This window comes from Tenrec ecaudatus, chromosome 13 (genome assembly GCF_050624435.1).
Source record: "Tenrec ecaudatus isolate mTenEca1 chromosome 13, mTenEca1.hap1, whole genome shotgun sequence".
Taxonomy (NCBI): Eukaryota; Metazoa; Chordata; class Mammalia; order Afrosoricida; family Tenrecidae; genus Tenrec; species Tenrec ecaudatus.
Genome location: NC_134542.1, coordinates 32,145,160 through 32,162,580, shown reverse-complemented (window position 1 = coordinate 32,162,580; position 17,421 = coordinate 32,145,160). Strand labels below are relative to the sequence as shown.

General features: G+C 43.3%; 1 protein-coding gene across 4 annotated transcripts in view; it reads left to right on the top strand.

The window, feature by feature from the left end:
- The window catches only part of ADAM23 (ADAM metallopeptidase domain 23), a 189,989-nt gene that overhangs the window by 114,179 nt on the left and 58,389 nt on the right, over positions 1-17,421 (top strand). For 3 of the 4 annotated variants that reach the window (XM_075530315.1, XM_075530314.1, XM_075530317.1), the window contains exons 5-9: positions 53-135; positions 1,483-1,546; positions 6,961-7,033; positions 7,726-7,820; positions 11,614-11,679. In XM_075530315.1, the coding sequence (XP_075386430.1) occupies positions 53-135; positions 1,483-1,546; positions 6,961-7,033; positions 7,726-7,820; positions 11,614-11,679 (381 nt within the window). The remainder of the gene's footprint in view (positions 1-52; positions 136-1,482; positions 1,547-6,960; positions 7,034-7,725; positions 7,821-11,613; positions 11,680-17,421) is intronic. The other variant, XM_075530316.1, reaches the window with a different exon arrangement.

The following is a 17,421-nucleotide window of genomic DNA, read 5'->3' as shown; positions in this document are numbered from 1 at the left end:
CACTGCACACAGCACAGCCGATCAGTTAAACACATCGCCTTCTGTTTGGCAGGGCGGCGAACACTGTTACTACCACGGCAGCCTCCGAGGCGTCGAGGACTCCAGGGCGGCTCTCTCCACCTGCAATGGACTGCAGTAGGTGCAATCTCATTGGGCTTTCATCCAGTCACCCATCCAGGTTTTCCTTTCCCAGATAGTGATCGAGTGACTCTTCTGGCCAGTTTTACATGAAAGATTGGGCTTCCCGGGGCAACCAGGAGGACAAAGTCCCTGGTCCTTTAACACTTAGAGGTCACTGGAGCTTCAGAGATTCAACAAATGACTGCTGTTGGTGGCGGCCAGTCATCGAGTGGGTTTTGACCCATAGTGGCCCCAGGGGACAGAGTCGAACTGTCCCAGAGGATTTTAAGGGTGATCCTCTCGGTGGGCTGTGTACTCTTTGGGGGAACAGCTCACTCCGTCTTTCTCCTCTGGGCCCACTGTTTTGATTCCAGCTGCCGCCCTTTTGGTCTGCAGCCGCCCAGTTAAATGCTGTGCCTCCAGGCGACCTGGGTCCAATAATTTCACAAAAGAGTCCTCATTGTCGTAGGCTCAAGTGGAACTCATAGCAACCCTATTGGACAGAGTAGAACTATCCCTGGGGAATTCCGAGATGGCAGCTCTTTATAGGGATAGAAAACCACCTCATCTTTCTCCTGAGAAGCTGCAGTCTCGAACTGCTGACCCTGTGGTTAGCAGCTCACTATGTTAACCATGACGCCACCAGGGGTCCTTCTGTCGTGATCATTTTGGTAAGTGCTGTGAAAGAGAGCGCAGGAGCTATGAGTGGTGTCTAGGAAGTGATGTCTGGTCTGGGAAGGTTTCCCAGAGGTGTCTGCCCTCACAAATGTCCTACCCCTTCGTCCTGAGAGCAGTCGCACTTCATGTAAAGATCTTGTTGTGGCCACGCGCTGGAAAAGGATCTTGAATATCTTTGTACTATTTATTAAAATAACTCTCAATCTTTCAAAATCTCCGTGTAGTTTGTACGCCATGCGGATGCATGGGAAGCCACAGCATACTAGTGTATGCCTCTTAGACTCTAATGCCTTTAGATGATTCTCGTGTGCACAGCCTCCAGCTGTCTTAGAGATGGTGCTGGGCTTTGCACACAAATGCCTGCCAATTGTACACTGCGCTGAAACGGCAGCTCGGGACACTGGAACCCCAGGGAGACTACGATCCCAGCTCAATCTAACCTGCCCATCTTATTTTTAAGACGACGATCTTAGGTACAATCTGCCTGCTCTTGGTGTTTTTGTTCCACTCTTTGTAGCTTGTGTGTTCTCTAGGGCAGGACCATAGTGAGTTCTGTAATGGAGAGGGGTGGATTTTATGTGGGATTTGCGCCAAGACACCTATTTTCAAAGAAGCTAATTTGTTGACTCTCTTGCCATTCTCTGTACCTGCTAATTCTCTCTGGTGCGGTTTCCTGTGTTCTAGTGGCATGTTTGAGGACGATACCTTCGTGTATACGATAGAACCCCTGGAGCTACTTCACAATGAGGTAAGTGACCAGCCCGTGTGTTCCTTCAGGTGCTGCACGCTGCGGCATCTCTGCCTTAGAGGACTAAAGGGAAACCAATGCAGAGTTTAAAGGTGCTGTGCACCCTGCCACGTTTCAAACTGACAATGACACCATGAGTTTGGGAGGTTACATTACTCATCCCAGGCCACACCCCAGGATGAGATTTTCTGAAGCGAGGGCCAATGTTCTATCTCACTGTTGGCAAGGGAGAAAAGATACTGTGTTTTGCTGGCCAACTCCTGCTCCTTTCAAAGGCATTTGTCGTGGACTGGATTCCAAGTCGTGATGGCCAACTAACTTTTATTCTTATCATCTTCATTAGATAACAGTTTTCGAGTCTTAGCATCTCCGGGGGAGAAATTTGGAAGATTAACTGATAATGCTTTATAATGCTAAGGCTTCTTTAGAAGCAGGAAGGAAAATAAATAATGATTTGCGCCCTGTGCAGGCTAGCCACTTACACAAGAATCATATTTCAAACTTAAATTTCAATGTACCCGTTTTCAGTCTTGTTCAGAGGGCTTCCTGTGTGCCATGTGTTAATTTAGGTGCTGGAGAGACAGTGGGAATAAGAGAGAGGACAGCCTGTATCTCACAGAGCTTCAAGCCTAAAGGCACAGACGGTAATCAGTAAGAACACAAGTAACCACACACGGGAGGTTAGGGAGTACTGCATACCACGTCGTTGTTCGGCGCGTAGAGCCAGTGCCTTCTCATAGCGACCCTCTGCAGCGGAACAAAACAGCCCTGGTCCTGCTCCACTCTCCCCATAGTTCTGATGTTGGAGTCACTCTGTCAAGCCATCTATTCAAGGGTCTGCCTCTACTGCAGCAAGCCTGGCGCCCTTTTCTAGGGAAGGATCTCGTCCAATAACATGCCCGAAGTATGGGAGAGGAAGTCTCCACTTCCTTGTCTAGGGGCAATTCCAGCTGTACTTTTCCCAAGACAGATTCGACTGTTACTTTGGTAGTCTGCAGTACTTGTGATACTTCCAGCACCATCGTTTCAGTGCAGAGGTCCTTCACCAGTCTTCCATATTCAGTGTCCAGCTTCCCCATGCCTATGGCGCTGTGGAAATATCCAGCCTTGGGTCAGGCACACTGTAGTCCTCCAAGTCATGTCCTTGCTTTTCAGCACTTAAGAGGTGATGTATACTAGAGAAAACAAAGCCATGTGTGTGTGTGTGTGTGTGTGTGTGTGTGTGTGTGTGTGTGTGTGTGTGTGTCCAGGAAAGGCCTCAATGAGAAGTCATGCCCTGAAAAAGGCTTTAAGGCAATTAGGGAGCTTTAAAGAACATTTCAAGACAACAGAACTGCACAGACCTTGAGGGTGAACGTGCCGGCGTGTTCTAGGAGCTGTGAAGAGCCCTACTAGGCTGGAGAGGCATGGGCAAGGCGGAGAGCTGTAGACAGAGGAGGAATGGAAAGGAAATCAGAGTAGTGAGAAGAACTACTGATGTAAATGGAATATTTTGAGAGTAATGGAGTCCAAATGTTGCTATTTGAATGGGGAGAGGACATTTTTTTAATTTCTAGAGAGTTCAAATTTAGATAAAATATATTTTGAGAGAAGCATTGCCTAATTTGGTGACCTAGTCGGACACACCACGCGGTCCCTCTCTGTTGCGAACCTGAGAAACTAAGAGAGACAGGGAGAGAGTGTGGTCTTAGAACGCTGAGCATGAAATGAAATGATAAAGAATCAGCTCACACACCCATTGGAAGAAGAAACAGGGCGGGGGCAGCAATGCACAAGACGAGACGAAGTGTGGAAGTGCCCCCAGTTGGCCTGGCCTAGCACGGCTGCCCTAAGACAGGTCAAGCAGAGCAGCATTTCTAGGTGAGAAGCACAAGAAGGCCAGTTCCCAGAGGGAAGCAAGGTGAGTAAAGCGTGAACCAGATTCAAGGAAGGGAAATGCATGAATGCAGCCATGAGCTCCCAGGACGCAGGTGACCACAGAGAACTGGTAAACAGAGTAGGACCAATTAGCCATCCTTGGTGGTTTGGTTGAAGAGCCACCAGAAGAGAGAGTGCTTGGGGTGCAGGCCCAGGTACTGGACTCTGGAGAGTCCCCCAGCCCCTTGCATTGGATCAGAGCAGGCATCTGGTAGTCACCTGCACTTGTCCTGAGTGCCGCCAGTGGCCAGCATCCAGAAGAGGATGCTCTTGCCCTCCCTCCCTGCCCTCCCAGGGACCAGAAGTATAGGCCTCACCCCTGTGCCCCTAATAACAAGTGATAGCTCTGTGCCATCTATCCCTTACCCAGCAGTGCAGCCAGCTCTCCTTCCCTCCTCCCTTGGCCCTTTGCCACTCTGCTCAGGGTGGCTAGCCATGTGCATTCCCATAGATCATGTGCCACATGTCTACCACCTCTGTGGTAGGTGGCATGCACTCGTGCCTACTGCCTCCCTCCTCCCCCTGCCCAGCCGAGTGGTGCCAGCTGCTCACTCTGCCCCTTTGACTCAGATCATCTCTCCCTCCGACCAACATAGCCAGAGGTACCTGCTCATCCCTCATTCCTCCCGCCAGGAACCAGTGAGGGCAGCATCTTCATTCCTGCACCCCACCTGACCATGCAGCCCACGCACCGTTCCCTTTCTCCATGCCTCGGGCACGACTCCGTCCTTCTCCTCCTCCTCTTCCTCCTGCCTTGCACAGGGTGATGATTGTAACTGCATGCACATGCACACCTCCGTCCAACTCCCCCCTGCCCTGTCACTGGGTGAGACATGGCAGCAGTGTGATTGCATGCATCCCCACCAGCCACTCACCCCCTAAATCCATAGGAAGTGACACTGCGTTCACACCAGCCAGCCCTACCCGCCCCTAATGCCACTCCACGACTCAGCGCGCGCCACCATGGGTATGAGCCATTGAATGTAATGTTATAATCTGCTCTGTATACCTCCGTCTAATTCACAATAGAAGTTTACAAACATGTCATCCGAAGACCGAGAAGAGAACTGACAGCTGGGGTTGGAGGTGTGGGGGGTTTTTTTTTGAGTATGACATATCTGACTAGAACTACCTCTAAAATTTTTAGAAACATCAGACATCTCAACCACAAAAAGACAATCCAATTAAAATATGAATGGAGCGCATTAACATGAGCAGATACTTCCCCAAAGAAGACATGCAGGCGGCCAACCAATGCATGCAGACATGTTCTCAATCATTAGCTATTAAACCCCAATCAAGCTCAGTGTTATCACGTCAGTCCTGACTCTTAGAGACCACCCTGTAGGACAGAGTAGAACTGCCCTGTAAGTTGTCTGGGAGCCTGGCGGGAACTACTAGGTTGGTGGCCTCGTGGTGATGAGTTTGCTTGCTAATCTCCAGGTCAGCAGTTTGAAGTTTTGGAGATTGTAAATGTTCATAGACACAGACAGGCTTATCCTTTTCCTGTGGAGAGTGTGGTGGATTTGAACTGTCGGCTTTGTGGTTAGTAGCCCAATGTTAGGGTTCCTTTCAATAAGTCCATAGATGCAAATCCAAGCAACCTGCTCAAGCAACAATAGCGGTGATAAAAACAAACAGAACACCATAGAAGCTGGTGAGGTGTAAAGAGATCGAAACTCACACATTGCTGACGGGACCCCTAGTAAACGGCCTGGTGCTCCCTTCAAAAGTTAGAAAGAGAGATGCCATATGACCAGCCATCCACCTGCAAGGTATGTAATCTAGAGAAATAAGGCCTGTGACATGAATAACCACCGTTGTGGTCCTTTCTCGTCCGTTTCTTATTCATAGCTTTTAAGGAAGCGAAGGTTTGAGAGCGGCAGCTAAAACTATGGTTATTATGTAAACTGGCTCAGTTAAAAGGCGGTCTTTAATAGAAGAAGAAACTAGGTGGCAAAGGGCATTTATAGAGGTTTAATATAGGTGTGTACATATGTAGTAAATGTATTTATATATGACGATGGGGAAAATATCTATGTGCATGTATTTACATGTTTAGTATTAAGGTAGCAGATGGACATTGGGCCTCCACTCAAGTACTCCCTCAATGCAAGGACACTTTGTTCTATTAAACTGGCATTCCATGATGCTCATCTTCCCAATACGATTGCTGAAGACAAAATAGGTGCATAAGCAAATGTGGTGAAGAAAGCTGATGGTGCCCAGCTATAAAAAGATATCACATCTGGGGCTTTAAAGGCTTGAAGCTAAACAAGCAGCCATCTAGCTCAGAAGCAACAAAGCCCACATGAAGAAGCACACCATCTGTGTGATCACAAGGTGTCGATAGGATCAGGTATCAGGGATCAAAGAACAAAATAATCATATCATTGTGAATGAGGGGGAGTACAAATTGGGGACCCAAAGCCCATCTGTAGGCAACTGGACATCCTCTTATGGAAGGGTCGCAGGGAGGAGATGAGCCAGTCAGGGTGCAGTGTAGGAACGATGAAACATACAACTTTCCTCTAGTTCTTTAATGGTTCCTCACCCCCCTGTCATGATCCCAATTCTACCTTACAAATCCGGCTTGACCAGAGGATGTACACTGCTACAGATAAGAACCAGAAACATAAGGAATCCAGGACAGATAAACCCCTCAGGACCAATAATGAGAGTAGAGATGCCAGGAGGGGAAGGGTAAGATGGGGGGGAAGGGGGAACTGATCACAATGATCTACCTATAACCCCCTCCCTGGGGGATGGTCAGCAGAACCGTGGGTGAAGGGAGACATCAGAGAAAGACATGGAAAAATAATAATTTGTAAATGATCAAGGGTTTATGAGGGAGGGAGGGCAGGGGATGGAGGGAGGGTAAAAACGAAGAGCTGATGCCAAAGGCTCAAGTTGAAAGAAAATATTTTGAGAATGATGGTGGCAACAAATGTACAAATGTGCTTGACACAGTGGATGGATGGATGGATGGATTGTGATAAGAGCTGTCTGAGCCCTCAATAAAATGATTTATATAAAAAAGGAAAAGCAGGGCAAGACTACAATATGGTATTCAGACAACATCCACATTACACAGTGTCCAACTTCACATATCATATTGTAGATGTTAAGCAACACATGACTGTCATCAGTCACGAGGGCCTGGCATTACAAGAGTTCCACCTAAAAATTGTCTTTTCTAGCTGGCGCACAAATTGCAAAATAAGCAAATGAGAAGAGTAACAACAGATCACCTAACATTTAATCCCATTAAACCCTCAAGTATAATGTTTGGGATAGTAACAACAACAACAACAACAGCAAAGAGGGTCTTTCTTTAAAATCCAAGTCCAATAAGATGCATAGTTTTCATTTATGTAGTTCATGAGCACACAAACATTCTCACGTGAGGAAACATTCTAGAACACGTTTTTATACTGTTCCACAAAAGTTTTGCTCACATCCTGGCTTTTAATTTCCTAAAATTGTTTTTGTTTCAGAAGAGCACAGGTCGACCACATATCATCCAGAAAATGTTGGCGGCACAATACGCTAAGCAAATGAAGAATCTCAGTAAGTTTCGAAGTAGCCTTTGCTGGAGCTGTGACTTGAAAGAGCCTGCTTGATGGCCAGTAGGGATGATCCAAGATTTGGGATGAGAATTGTGGGCAGGCCCCCTGGGGAAGACCAAACACGTTAAACCCAGGCAGGAAGCCATGTTGGTAACTAGATGGTTTAGTGAAGTTCATCCTTAAACTTCACTGTCAGTTTAGTCAACTTGTACTGTCTCCCTCTTAAGCTTTGATCCTAAGGCACATTAAATGGTAATATTACCAAAAGCTTCTTTGGGTTTTGGGTATGTGATATCATTTTTATATGAATGGTTTGATACCAAAAGTTGTTAATGATTTCTCCCCAAACTTATTTAATACATTATTTTTAATATTAAAATTATTTAAGCGTAGAGGGCACACTTATCTTCAGACATTGAGTGTCATGTGGTTGTGGGTCAACTACGCATGTACTAACGAGTTTGCACAGTTTTATACTTGTCATGACGTTTGGAAGAAAATGACACGCAGGAACTGCTTTAGGCCCACACGATTGTGGCATGTTTAATGATCAGCGTCTTCGTTCACCCAAGGCTATGTTGAGTTTGAGTGACATGTGGTCTCCATATCACTGTTTCCTCCTCCTCCGAAATCTGAACTCCCATTGAGAAGCAGTCAGACATGAGTGTTGCTGTTTGCTCTCCTTGTGCGCAGGTATGGAGCACGGTGACCAGTGGCCCTTGTCTGAACTGCAGTGGTTGAAAAGGCGAAGAAGGAGGGCAGCGAGTGTGAGTGCGCCTCGGCCGTGGGTGGGTTCATTTCACTCAGCCAGCCAAACTGTGCACCTCCCATCACGCGGTGTCTGAGTGTGTCTCTCAGTTTCGATTTGAGGAACTTCCTCTTTAAAAACAAAAACAAAGAAGAACCCCAAATAAACTCTCGGATTATGTTCTCTTAAACCAGGAACCAAGCTCCCTGCTGCTGTTGATTCTGAGGCACAGGGGCCAAGAGGACAGAGGAAATCTCTACATAGAGCAGTGGTTCTCGACCTTCCTCACGCCGCGACCCTTTCATACAGTTCCTCGTGTGGTGGTGACCCCCCCCCAACCATAAAGTTATTTTCGTTGCTCCTTCATCACTGCCCTTTTGCTGCTGTTGTGAATCGTAATGTAAATAGCTGATAGGCAGGCTGTATGTTCATTGTTACAAACTGAACATCATGAAAACATAGTGATCCATCACAAAAGCAATATGTCATTATATATTGTGAACTACTTATTTCTAATGACAAATAAATGAAAGTTTGTCTTGAAGCATGGTGTAGCATGGGTAATAGGCTTCACACCGGGTACTGTTTGTGGACGTATCTGCCTGTGGGCGGACCCGCCTGGAGACGGATAGAGGAGTGGTCTCAGTTCCTAAAACCATCGGAAATATGTGTTTTCCGATGATCTTCGGTGACCCCTGTGAAAGGGTCATTCGACACCCCCCCCAGGGGTCGCAACCCACAGGTTGAGAACTGATGGCACAGGGTTTCAAAGGCTGTAGATTTCTCTAGAAGGCCACCAGAGTTTTCTCCCACAGAGCGGTTGGTGGGTTTGAACTTCCTCTCTTCCAGTTGGCAGCTTCGTGCTTAAGCGCTTTGCTTCAGGCCTCGCCCCTATGGTGTCTTAGAGAATCCTAAGCTGCACTTGAGAAGCACTGCTTTTGTTTCATCCCGACGCCAACTGATGGCAGCCTTCGCTAAGCTTATGTCCTGTTCCAAATATATTATCCTAGCTCTGCTTTTTTTTTAATAGAACTGTAGTTTTTTTCCTATTAAAAGTACATAGCATTTTGGGGGCTTTGTGGTTAAAATAACATCATATAAAATATCACAGAATATGGAAACCATTAGATTTTGAGATGTTAAATAATTGTTTATGTATCTTTCTTTAAAACGACAAGAAAAGTGTACACCAAGCTTTGAAGCTCATGTGTTTTTTAGAGTGAAATGGGTCTATTTGACCATTAGTGATATGATAGTTAATAAGTAAAAATTCGTTTAATCATGTAATCAGCACCTGCTGCATACCTCACATGGATGGATGAACATATAGGGGCTTTGTAACTGAAATTATGTTCCTGCTGTTTTCCATAATAGATTAGAAAGCGGTAATGATGGAGACTGTTTGCTAATTATATGGTGAATGCTATGGAACTGAGAATTAATTCCATAGCTTTATAGATTGCATGGTAATTTACTTGATAACTTAATGAGTAATTAAACTGGAGATCACACATTTTAGATAATGTTTTGCTGAATGTATTTGTGTGTGTGTGAAATTAGACCACCAACTATTGAAAACTTAGCTCCAGGATAACCCATCCTCAATTTTGTGTGCACGTCATGGTATTGTGGGGATGGGGTGGTTTGGGATTTTTTGTTTTTAACTTAGAGATCTCTCTCTCTCTATTTTTAACTTTTGAAAATGTGGTTGGTAATAGATTTTACATGAGTAATGATAAGCCGTATGAAGTAAAAATAAGTTATATACCTGTATAAATGTTGTGTGTGCGTAGGCTGATCTTACACTACTGTGCATCCCTATCACATATATACTGATCAGTGAGCATGTAGGTACAAAAAAGCCCACACGTGGGCTAAAAATTTAACCCATACTCTTAGAAGAATACCTAGAAATAATTAAATTCAGCTCTCCCGGAATATAATCACTGTTCATTCCTATGAGAAGTTTGTGGTTAAAGACTGATACATTACACCAGTTTCAATCCAGCAAGTTAAAAATTTTTGTTTGACTTCATTGATACCCAATTCAGATATATCTGGGTAACTATAATTTATGCTGCTCTTATTAAATGAGTTTTAAGTAAATTTTCTTTGAAGTTTAAGTAGATATGTTTCTATTTTTGGTCATTTTTTAAAAACAGTTTTTTGGGCATATAAGTTACACATCATAAAATTCCGTGATTTAAATGTATTAAAAGGAGTTGTGCAATTATTTCCCAAATCAATTTTAGAACATTTTCTTCATTCTCATACCCATTATTATTAGCTCCTCATTATCCCCAAGCCTCCTCTACAATAACTCTAAGGAACTTTCAATCTAGTTACTGTCTCTATGGTTCATCTATCCTGAATTTCATACAAAGATGATCATACAGAAAACAAACAAACAAAAAGCCACCATCACCAACAACAATTAAACACAAAAAAAACCCTCAATCCAGGCAATAGCGGGAGATACAGAAACCAGAACAAATTAAAATTAGTCAAAAGGGAAAACAAATGATAATATGTTATATTTTGGCATAACAATATACACAGGAGCTCTGGTGGTGTAGTGGTTACCCATTGGGCTGCATTGAAAAGTCAGCAGTTCGAAACCAGCAGCTACTCTGCAGGAGAAAGATTTATCGTTAAGTCTCTCCCAAAGAGTTACAGTCTCAGAAACTCACAGGGGCAGCTCTACTCTGTCCTAGAGTTGCTATGTGTCAGAATCGACTCAGTGGCAGCAGTCTGTTTTTTTGGTTTGTATCTGCAGTAATCCACTTTCTGTTACACTCTGTGTGAGGGCAAGACTATTCACGTCCCAAGGCCATGGTCTGAGCAAATTAAATGGCGGCTTCATCCACATGGGAACTCTGCAAATGAAGTTGGAACGTTCACTGCCACCCACAGCCTTCCGTAAACCAAGTGTTCAGCATTCAAGCTCTAAAACAATTCTCTTCTCTGATCTTAGCTTTTATAATGTATAATCCTTGGATCACATGGGCTGGTGTGCTTCTTTTGTGTGGACTTGGCTGACACCTCACTTAGATGGCTATTTGTTTTAACATAAGCTTTTAAGAACCCCACATGGTATTCTTTTGCCATCTGATTGATTCACCAGTTTTGTTATAGCACCCATATCTTCAGTGATCACTTCATGAGGGAAGTTATTGAGCCAGGTCACAGAGATATTTCTTGAAGCACATTGGAATGCCAAAAAAAAAAAAAAATCAAGGTTTATCCATTTTGACAGAATTATACCATATATTTTCCCTAAAATATTTTTGCATGGAAAACTGTATTAAAGTACAGTAAACTGTTGTCTATCTTGATGACTGCTTAACTGTAATGATGGTTAGATTTTATTCACTTTCAAAAGTTGAGTGTTTGCCCACAATTTATCAGCACTTTTCATGACACTTCTAGGCCAGTGGTTCCCAACCTGGGGGTCGCTATCTCTTTGGGGGTCGAACGACCCTTTCACAGGGGTCGCCTAAGACCATATTTCAGGTGGTCTTAAGAACCACTCCTCTAACCGTCTCCAGGCAGGTCCATCCACATGCAGATACGCCCACATGCGGGGTCACCACAACGTGAGGAACTGAATTAAACAGTCGCGGCTTTAGGAAGGTTGAGAATCGCTGCTCTAGGCACTTCTTTGATCCTATCCTAAGTAGATGCTTCACATCTGGACCTTGTTTTTTCCAAGATGTTTAGAAAGCAGGCAGCAGAGTGCTTCTGACACTCAGTCAATGTCTAATTGAACAGTGAGCATTAGAGATCCTTTATATCAACCACTATTCTGACCATATACTTTTAATTTTCTACAGCCATCGCGTGGTGTCTTTGAAGAAATGAAATACCTAGAACTTATGATTGTTAATGATCACAAAACGGTAAGAATATAGTGATGTTTAGATACAGTAGTTTACTTGAGTCAATTTCCTTTTGTATTTAATAATTACTTGCTATGTATTAAAGCCTCGATATATAGGTTCTTCCCTTTTCCTTTGTGATATATTAAATGTCAGGATGCTTGGAAGCACTAGGTGCTGTATGGAATTTTCACATGTTGAAATGTTCCCTCCGTTTACTAACGGCTTTAATCAATGCATTGGACCATTTGGGGTATTTTGTTTTCATTTTAAAATTGTACTCTTTGCTTTTCTTCAGCTATTTATTTGATCATTGCTTTCTAGTTTTATTCCACATCTTTGTTCAGCCAATATGTTGTATTTTTCTTGCTAATTATTAGGATTTGGATGGCTACAATTACAAGTTAGAAGAACATATAATGAAGTTATACCCAAGGAGACATCTTCACGCCAGCAATTTGTCTTCTTTAAGTGTTAGTGAGATGAGTTGCCTGCACTGCTTGTATCAAAATACAATGTCACTGAATGTACCCTTTCAGTCACACTCAGAAGACAGATGGAAAATAATTCTTATCCTTCATTAGAAATTCTCTGAAACATGGCACTGAACTATTTTTCTTACTGTCTTGGCTGAAGTCCAAAATGTGCTGAAGGGTCTTGATCAGTGGGCTGTTGCTAGTGTGTCCAATATTAGTAAGTTGGTGAATATTAGTATTCATTGTGATGTTTTTCATTGGCTCATTTTCAGAAGTGAAGTGCCACGGCTTTCTTCATTGCTTGTCTTAGTCTGGAAGCTCTGCTTAGACCTGTTCCCCCTCACAGCAACATCCGCGGCCACCCTCAGAGGGATGGAGTCACGTTGGCTGGGGAATGAACCCAGGTCTCTTGCTTGGAAGATGAAAACTCAACCCTAGAGCCACCACTATACTGAACTTGCGATTACGCAACTAAAACAAAGAGCCGTTTTTATGAAAACGTAGTGACATTTAGGGTAATAGACTTTATAACGAGGATTTCTGTTTTTCTTAATGCTGAAGCATCAGTGAGAACTTGGAAGAGATGGTACCCAAAATTTAGATTGCTCTGCATATGTGTGCTAGCCCCAGTGGACTAGAGACACAAATCCATAGAGACTCCTATGTGCATAAGAGAGAGTTTTAGATAAAGGGTAATTGTACATTAAGAATATATCCCAGTCCAGTCCAAGCCCATGAGTCTGATATTAGCCCATGTGTCCAATACCAATCAATGAAGTCCTCTCCAGACTCAAGAATTACATACAATGACACCGAATGCAGGATGATCACAGGTCAGTGTGTAGAAAGTCCTTGGATCCAGTGGCATTGTAAGCATCTCAGCACTGGCAGGGCTCTCTATGTGGCTTCTCTAGCTCCAGAGGTCTGGTTGCATCAGTGTATGTCCATGTGGCTTCTCCAGCTCAGGGCACTAGTGTAGTTCCATGTGTCTTGTCAGCTGCAATGTCTCCCAGGGAGTGAGCAGAAAAAGAGAAGTGTCTCCCGCCTCCAAGGAGGAAATACCAGATTTCCCAGAATTCTCAGGGGAAGGCCATGTCCACACAGAGGCCTCATAGGCTATGACCCGATTGACAGACTAGACTCTACCCCTTCACTCTTAATCCTCTCAAATCCCAAATTGACACCAGATTATGTAACTACCACAATATATGAGTTTCTTTCTCCACTTAAAGTAAACCCAAAATAAGATTCGTAGGTCATTTTTAAAGTTGTATTTTAGACAAGAGTGACAATGTGAAATTTTAATCAACAGATTAAAGAGACGGCCTCAGAAAAGGGCCTCAATTTGTACATCAAAAAAAAGGGTGATTTCATGGCTATCTACTTTTTTCAGTATCTCTGTTTATCAATATTTTTATTGATGGCCAAATATCAATTTAATCATGCATAATATAAAATTCTTGAGCAGAATAACTGGTGCATGTGTAGATGTGTTTTCTGAATGCAGGGCCTGTCAGCGTACTGCTTGAGATAGGTGAATGTTGAGACAGAGACTTGGTGGGCATTTCGGACCATTTGGATGACGTATTCCTTAGTGGGAAGAAAGCGGAAGGTGTGGAGAGCCATTTATGGAGCCCTGGGGGCGTTTTCCTTCCGCATTATTTGTGCTCATTGGACAATGGGGTTTTTCCCCAGCCACATTTCAGTCGTTCACATTGTGATGTGTTGTCAAACGATCACTTTACAGCCTAAGCTTTCCTAGTACCCAGATACTTTTAAATAGTGGAGCTAACCAGACATGCACAGCTGTGTCTTTGCCTACAAGGTGCACTGGCATAAGATAATCAGTAGCCTCGGCAGACGCAGCTGTCAAGCACATGGTTTACGTTTCCACATCTTCTGCCCACGGTGCTGTATTAAGAAGATAACGGAAAGCCATGAAGCAGAGAACAAGTCTCACTGACTGCACCAGACACAAACCTTGGTCCTTTTAAAAAGCACCATTTACTCTGAATTAATATTTTCATTCTTTTAGAGGGTGAGCATTTAAATGATTTCTTTTTCATTTCATGAATAAAAAGACAGTATTCCTGAAATGTTTTCATATATTAAATTTTTCTATGTCTTATACTGTGATGCAGTAACCTGACTCAGTCTATCAAATCTTTTCATGAAAATCTTGATAATTTGTTTTATTATAATCAAAATCAATTAGAACTAAGCATGATATGTTCATCTCTGTTAGACATCAGGGGAAAAAAGAATTGGTGTTTGTAATGATAAATTTGAAGGAAACCCATGGTAAGAAACGAAAAAGAAAGGCTTTATTCTTGAATGACAGAAACCGTGATCGTCGAAGGAAATGACCTAAGGAAAGCTCTGTCATTTGAAGAAACATGGCACCTGAGATCTTGCAGCTGAAATGGTCTCTCTTGGTTTAACACCAGGTTCTTCCTACTCATCCTGTACTACAAGTGCCATTTTCTATGTTAAAAAAATATTTTCGAAATTGATTGCTATGAAGAATCAGAACATGACATGCCCTTCCAGAAGGGTCACAAGGAGGAGGCGAGCCAGTCAGGGTGCCTTATAGCACCGATGGATCACACACTTTCCTCAAGTGCTTTGAGGCTTCCCCTCCCCCACTATCACGATCCCAATTCTACATTACAAATGCGACTAGACCAGAGCATGTACACAGGTACAGATAAGAGCTGGAAACACAGGGAATTCAGGACAGATAAACCCCTCAGGACCAATGATGAGAGTATCGATACCAAGAAGGGGAAGGTGGGGGGAGAGAGGGGGACTCGAACACTATGATCTACATATCACCCCCTCCCAGGGGGGATGGACAACAGAAAAGTGGTTGAAAGGAGACATTAGTTAATGTAAGACACGAATAATAATAATAATTTATAAATTAACAATAGTTTGTGAGGGAGGGAGGGCAGGGGAAGGAGGGAGGGAGGAGTTGCTGATACCAAGGACTGACGTAGAAAGAACATGGATCAGAGTACTCAAATTTACAGGTTGAAAGTCATACTGAATTAGCATAATGTACACTTCCGGTTTTTCCCCTCTGGCGGTTTTCCACTGATTTCGGAATCGTCAGCCCATTGAAATGCTCTTCAGACCATCCTTTTACTCTGAGACAACATAGATATTTTGATCACTGGCCCCTCTTGGGTTCAAAGTTAACTTCTATGCTATTTTTTTTCCTGAAGAGGAAATTTCTTGATCATTTCGTTTGTCGAAAGCAAAAGCAAATTTGTCGCCTTAAATGTAAATTGTGTTCTGTTTTCATTTAATGCAGGAAATAGAAACATTTTACCTGCATTTGCTTATGTATCTCTTAAAATCAGAATAGCCTAACATCAGCTTCCAGGGAAAATGTGAATACATTTTTGCTAACAGCACCACATTGTTATCAGTGAACTTCAGTTAGAAAATTTTAAAAGCTTCCGGTTTTGTAACAAAGTACCTCAGCACCTGCCTGGCTGAATATCATTTCCAAGTCAATTACGGCATTGGTAAGGCTCTGCAAACATTTCTTTGGACTGCTTAACCTAAGAAGGAATATTAATGGTCCTACTGTAATAGAAAATTTGTTGTGATATTTTAAAGTGCATGAAAATGTTATGACTACTTTTTTGTGTGCTATATTCTTAATTATGGGACAATAAGGGAAGATAGGGGATAATATTTCAAAACAGCCTTTTCATTTTAGATTTCATTTGTTTTTCCTTATATTTTCTAAAGACTGTCTTTTATACTCATTCAACAGATTAGGAGTTATAATCAATAACCTGGTTTGATGGGACCATAGTAAACTATTAAGGACTTGCTAGCTGAACATCTTTACCTTCTCTCTCAACTCAGAGTTGGGGGTCCAGCTGTGGTGATCTTAACTTATTTATTCCCTTTGGACTTCAGATTCTCCTTCATAACATGAAGATGATAAAATCTACCTCACCAGGTTGTTGTGAAGGCTGAAATTTTGTTGTCAGAAAAAGACCTCTTAGAACTCCTAGGTGTTCAGTTAACCAGAGCTGTAAGGAGGAGCACTGGTGGTGGGTGGAGCAGTCACACATTGGGCTGCTAACTTCAAGGTCAGCAGTTCGAATCCACCAGCCATTCCATGGGAACATGATGAAGCTTTCTACTCCTGTAAAGTGTTAGTCTTGGAAGCCCACAGAGGCATCTCTGCCCTGCTCTAAAGGGTTGCTGTGAATCGGCATCAACTTGATGGCAGTGAGTTTTTTGTTTGGTTAAGCTACTAAATCTAGTGCTTGATAGACTGTCCCTGTCTTACTTGGTCTGTCAGTGGTCGTGGGAAGACTTGATCACCTCCTCTGTCCTGAGACATTTCTTTCGCCTCTTGGCTTATAGGATATAGCTCTCCCACCTGACTGGCCTTCAACGACTTCCTCTAGAAGGAAATGGCCTGCCCCTGCTTGGTCCAGGGCTCATTTCTTTCTATCCTTTCCCTTGCCAGTGCCAAGTGGTCACTTTCACCCTTAAGTTTTCAAACGTTCGCATAAACTTTTATCATCACTCTGGATTCACGACATCCCCCATTATTCCTCTGGCCTTCTGAGTTCCAAACTCAAATATCTAGCCGATTTCCTGCTATCTCTATGGCAATGTCAAATAGACATCTAATGCTTAACATAACTCTTCGCTCTTCCGTCCGGAATCTCTCCACTCCTTGCCTTTTTCATCATTTCAGATGATACCGACACCCTCCTTAGCTGGACACGCACACAGCCTACAGGTCTTGTTTGTTCCTTTGCTCTTCCTTTACCTTCTACATCAGAGCCGGCAGATTCGCCAGACCTAGAACGCCCTGTCCTCAGAGTGTGCCTGCTTCTCTCTGCCCTTGCCCAGACTCCACTAGCATTGTTGTTATTATTATTAATAATAATAACAGCCAAGACTAAGGCCAAAGCTTCCCAGAAGAGCTCCTTATTCTCGCCGGCCTCTCATTTCCTCACCGCACAGCCAAACAGAGTGCTCTTTCTAAAACAAAAATCAGAGACTAAGAAGTTACAAAGGAGAAATAAAGGCAAGATCATCACATTTTCACTGACTTGGCAAGGGCCTCATTTCATTCTCTTTCCAATTGCGTATCATGTCTGCAGTATGCGATGGTGCTTACCACGGTCGGTGCACTATGGCACATACAGTCACAGCGCTAACAAGCATGTGAAAGTTTTCAAACTTAATCGGAGTCTCCCAAATCAGATAAATTAATGCTCAGAAGCCCCACTGCTTCAGAACAGAT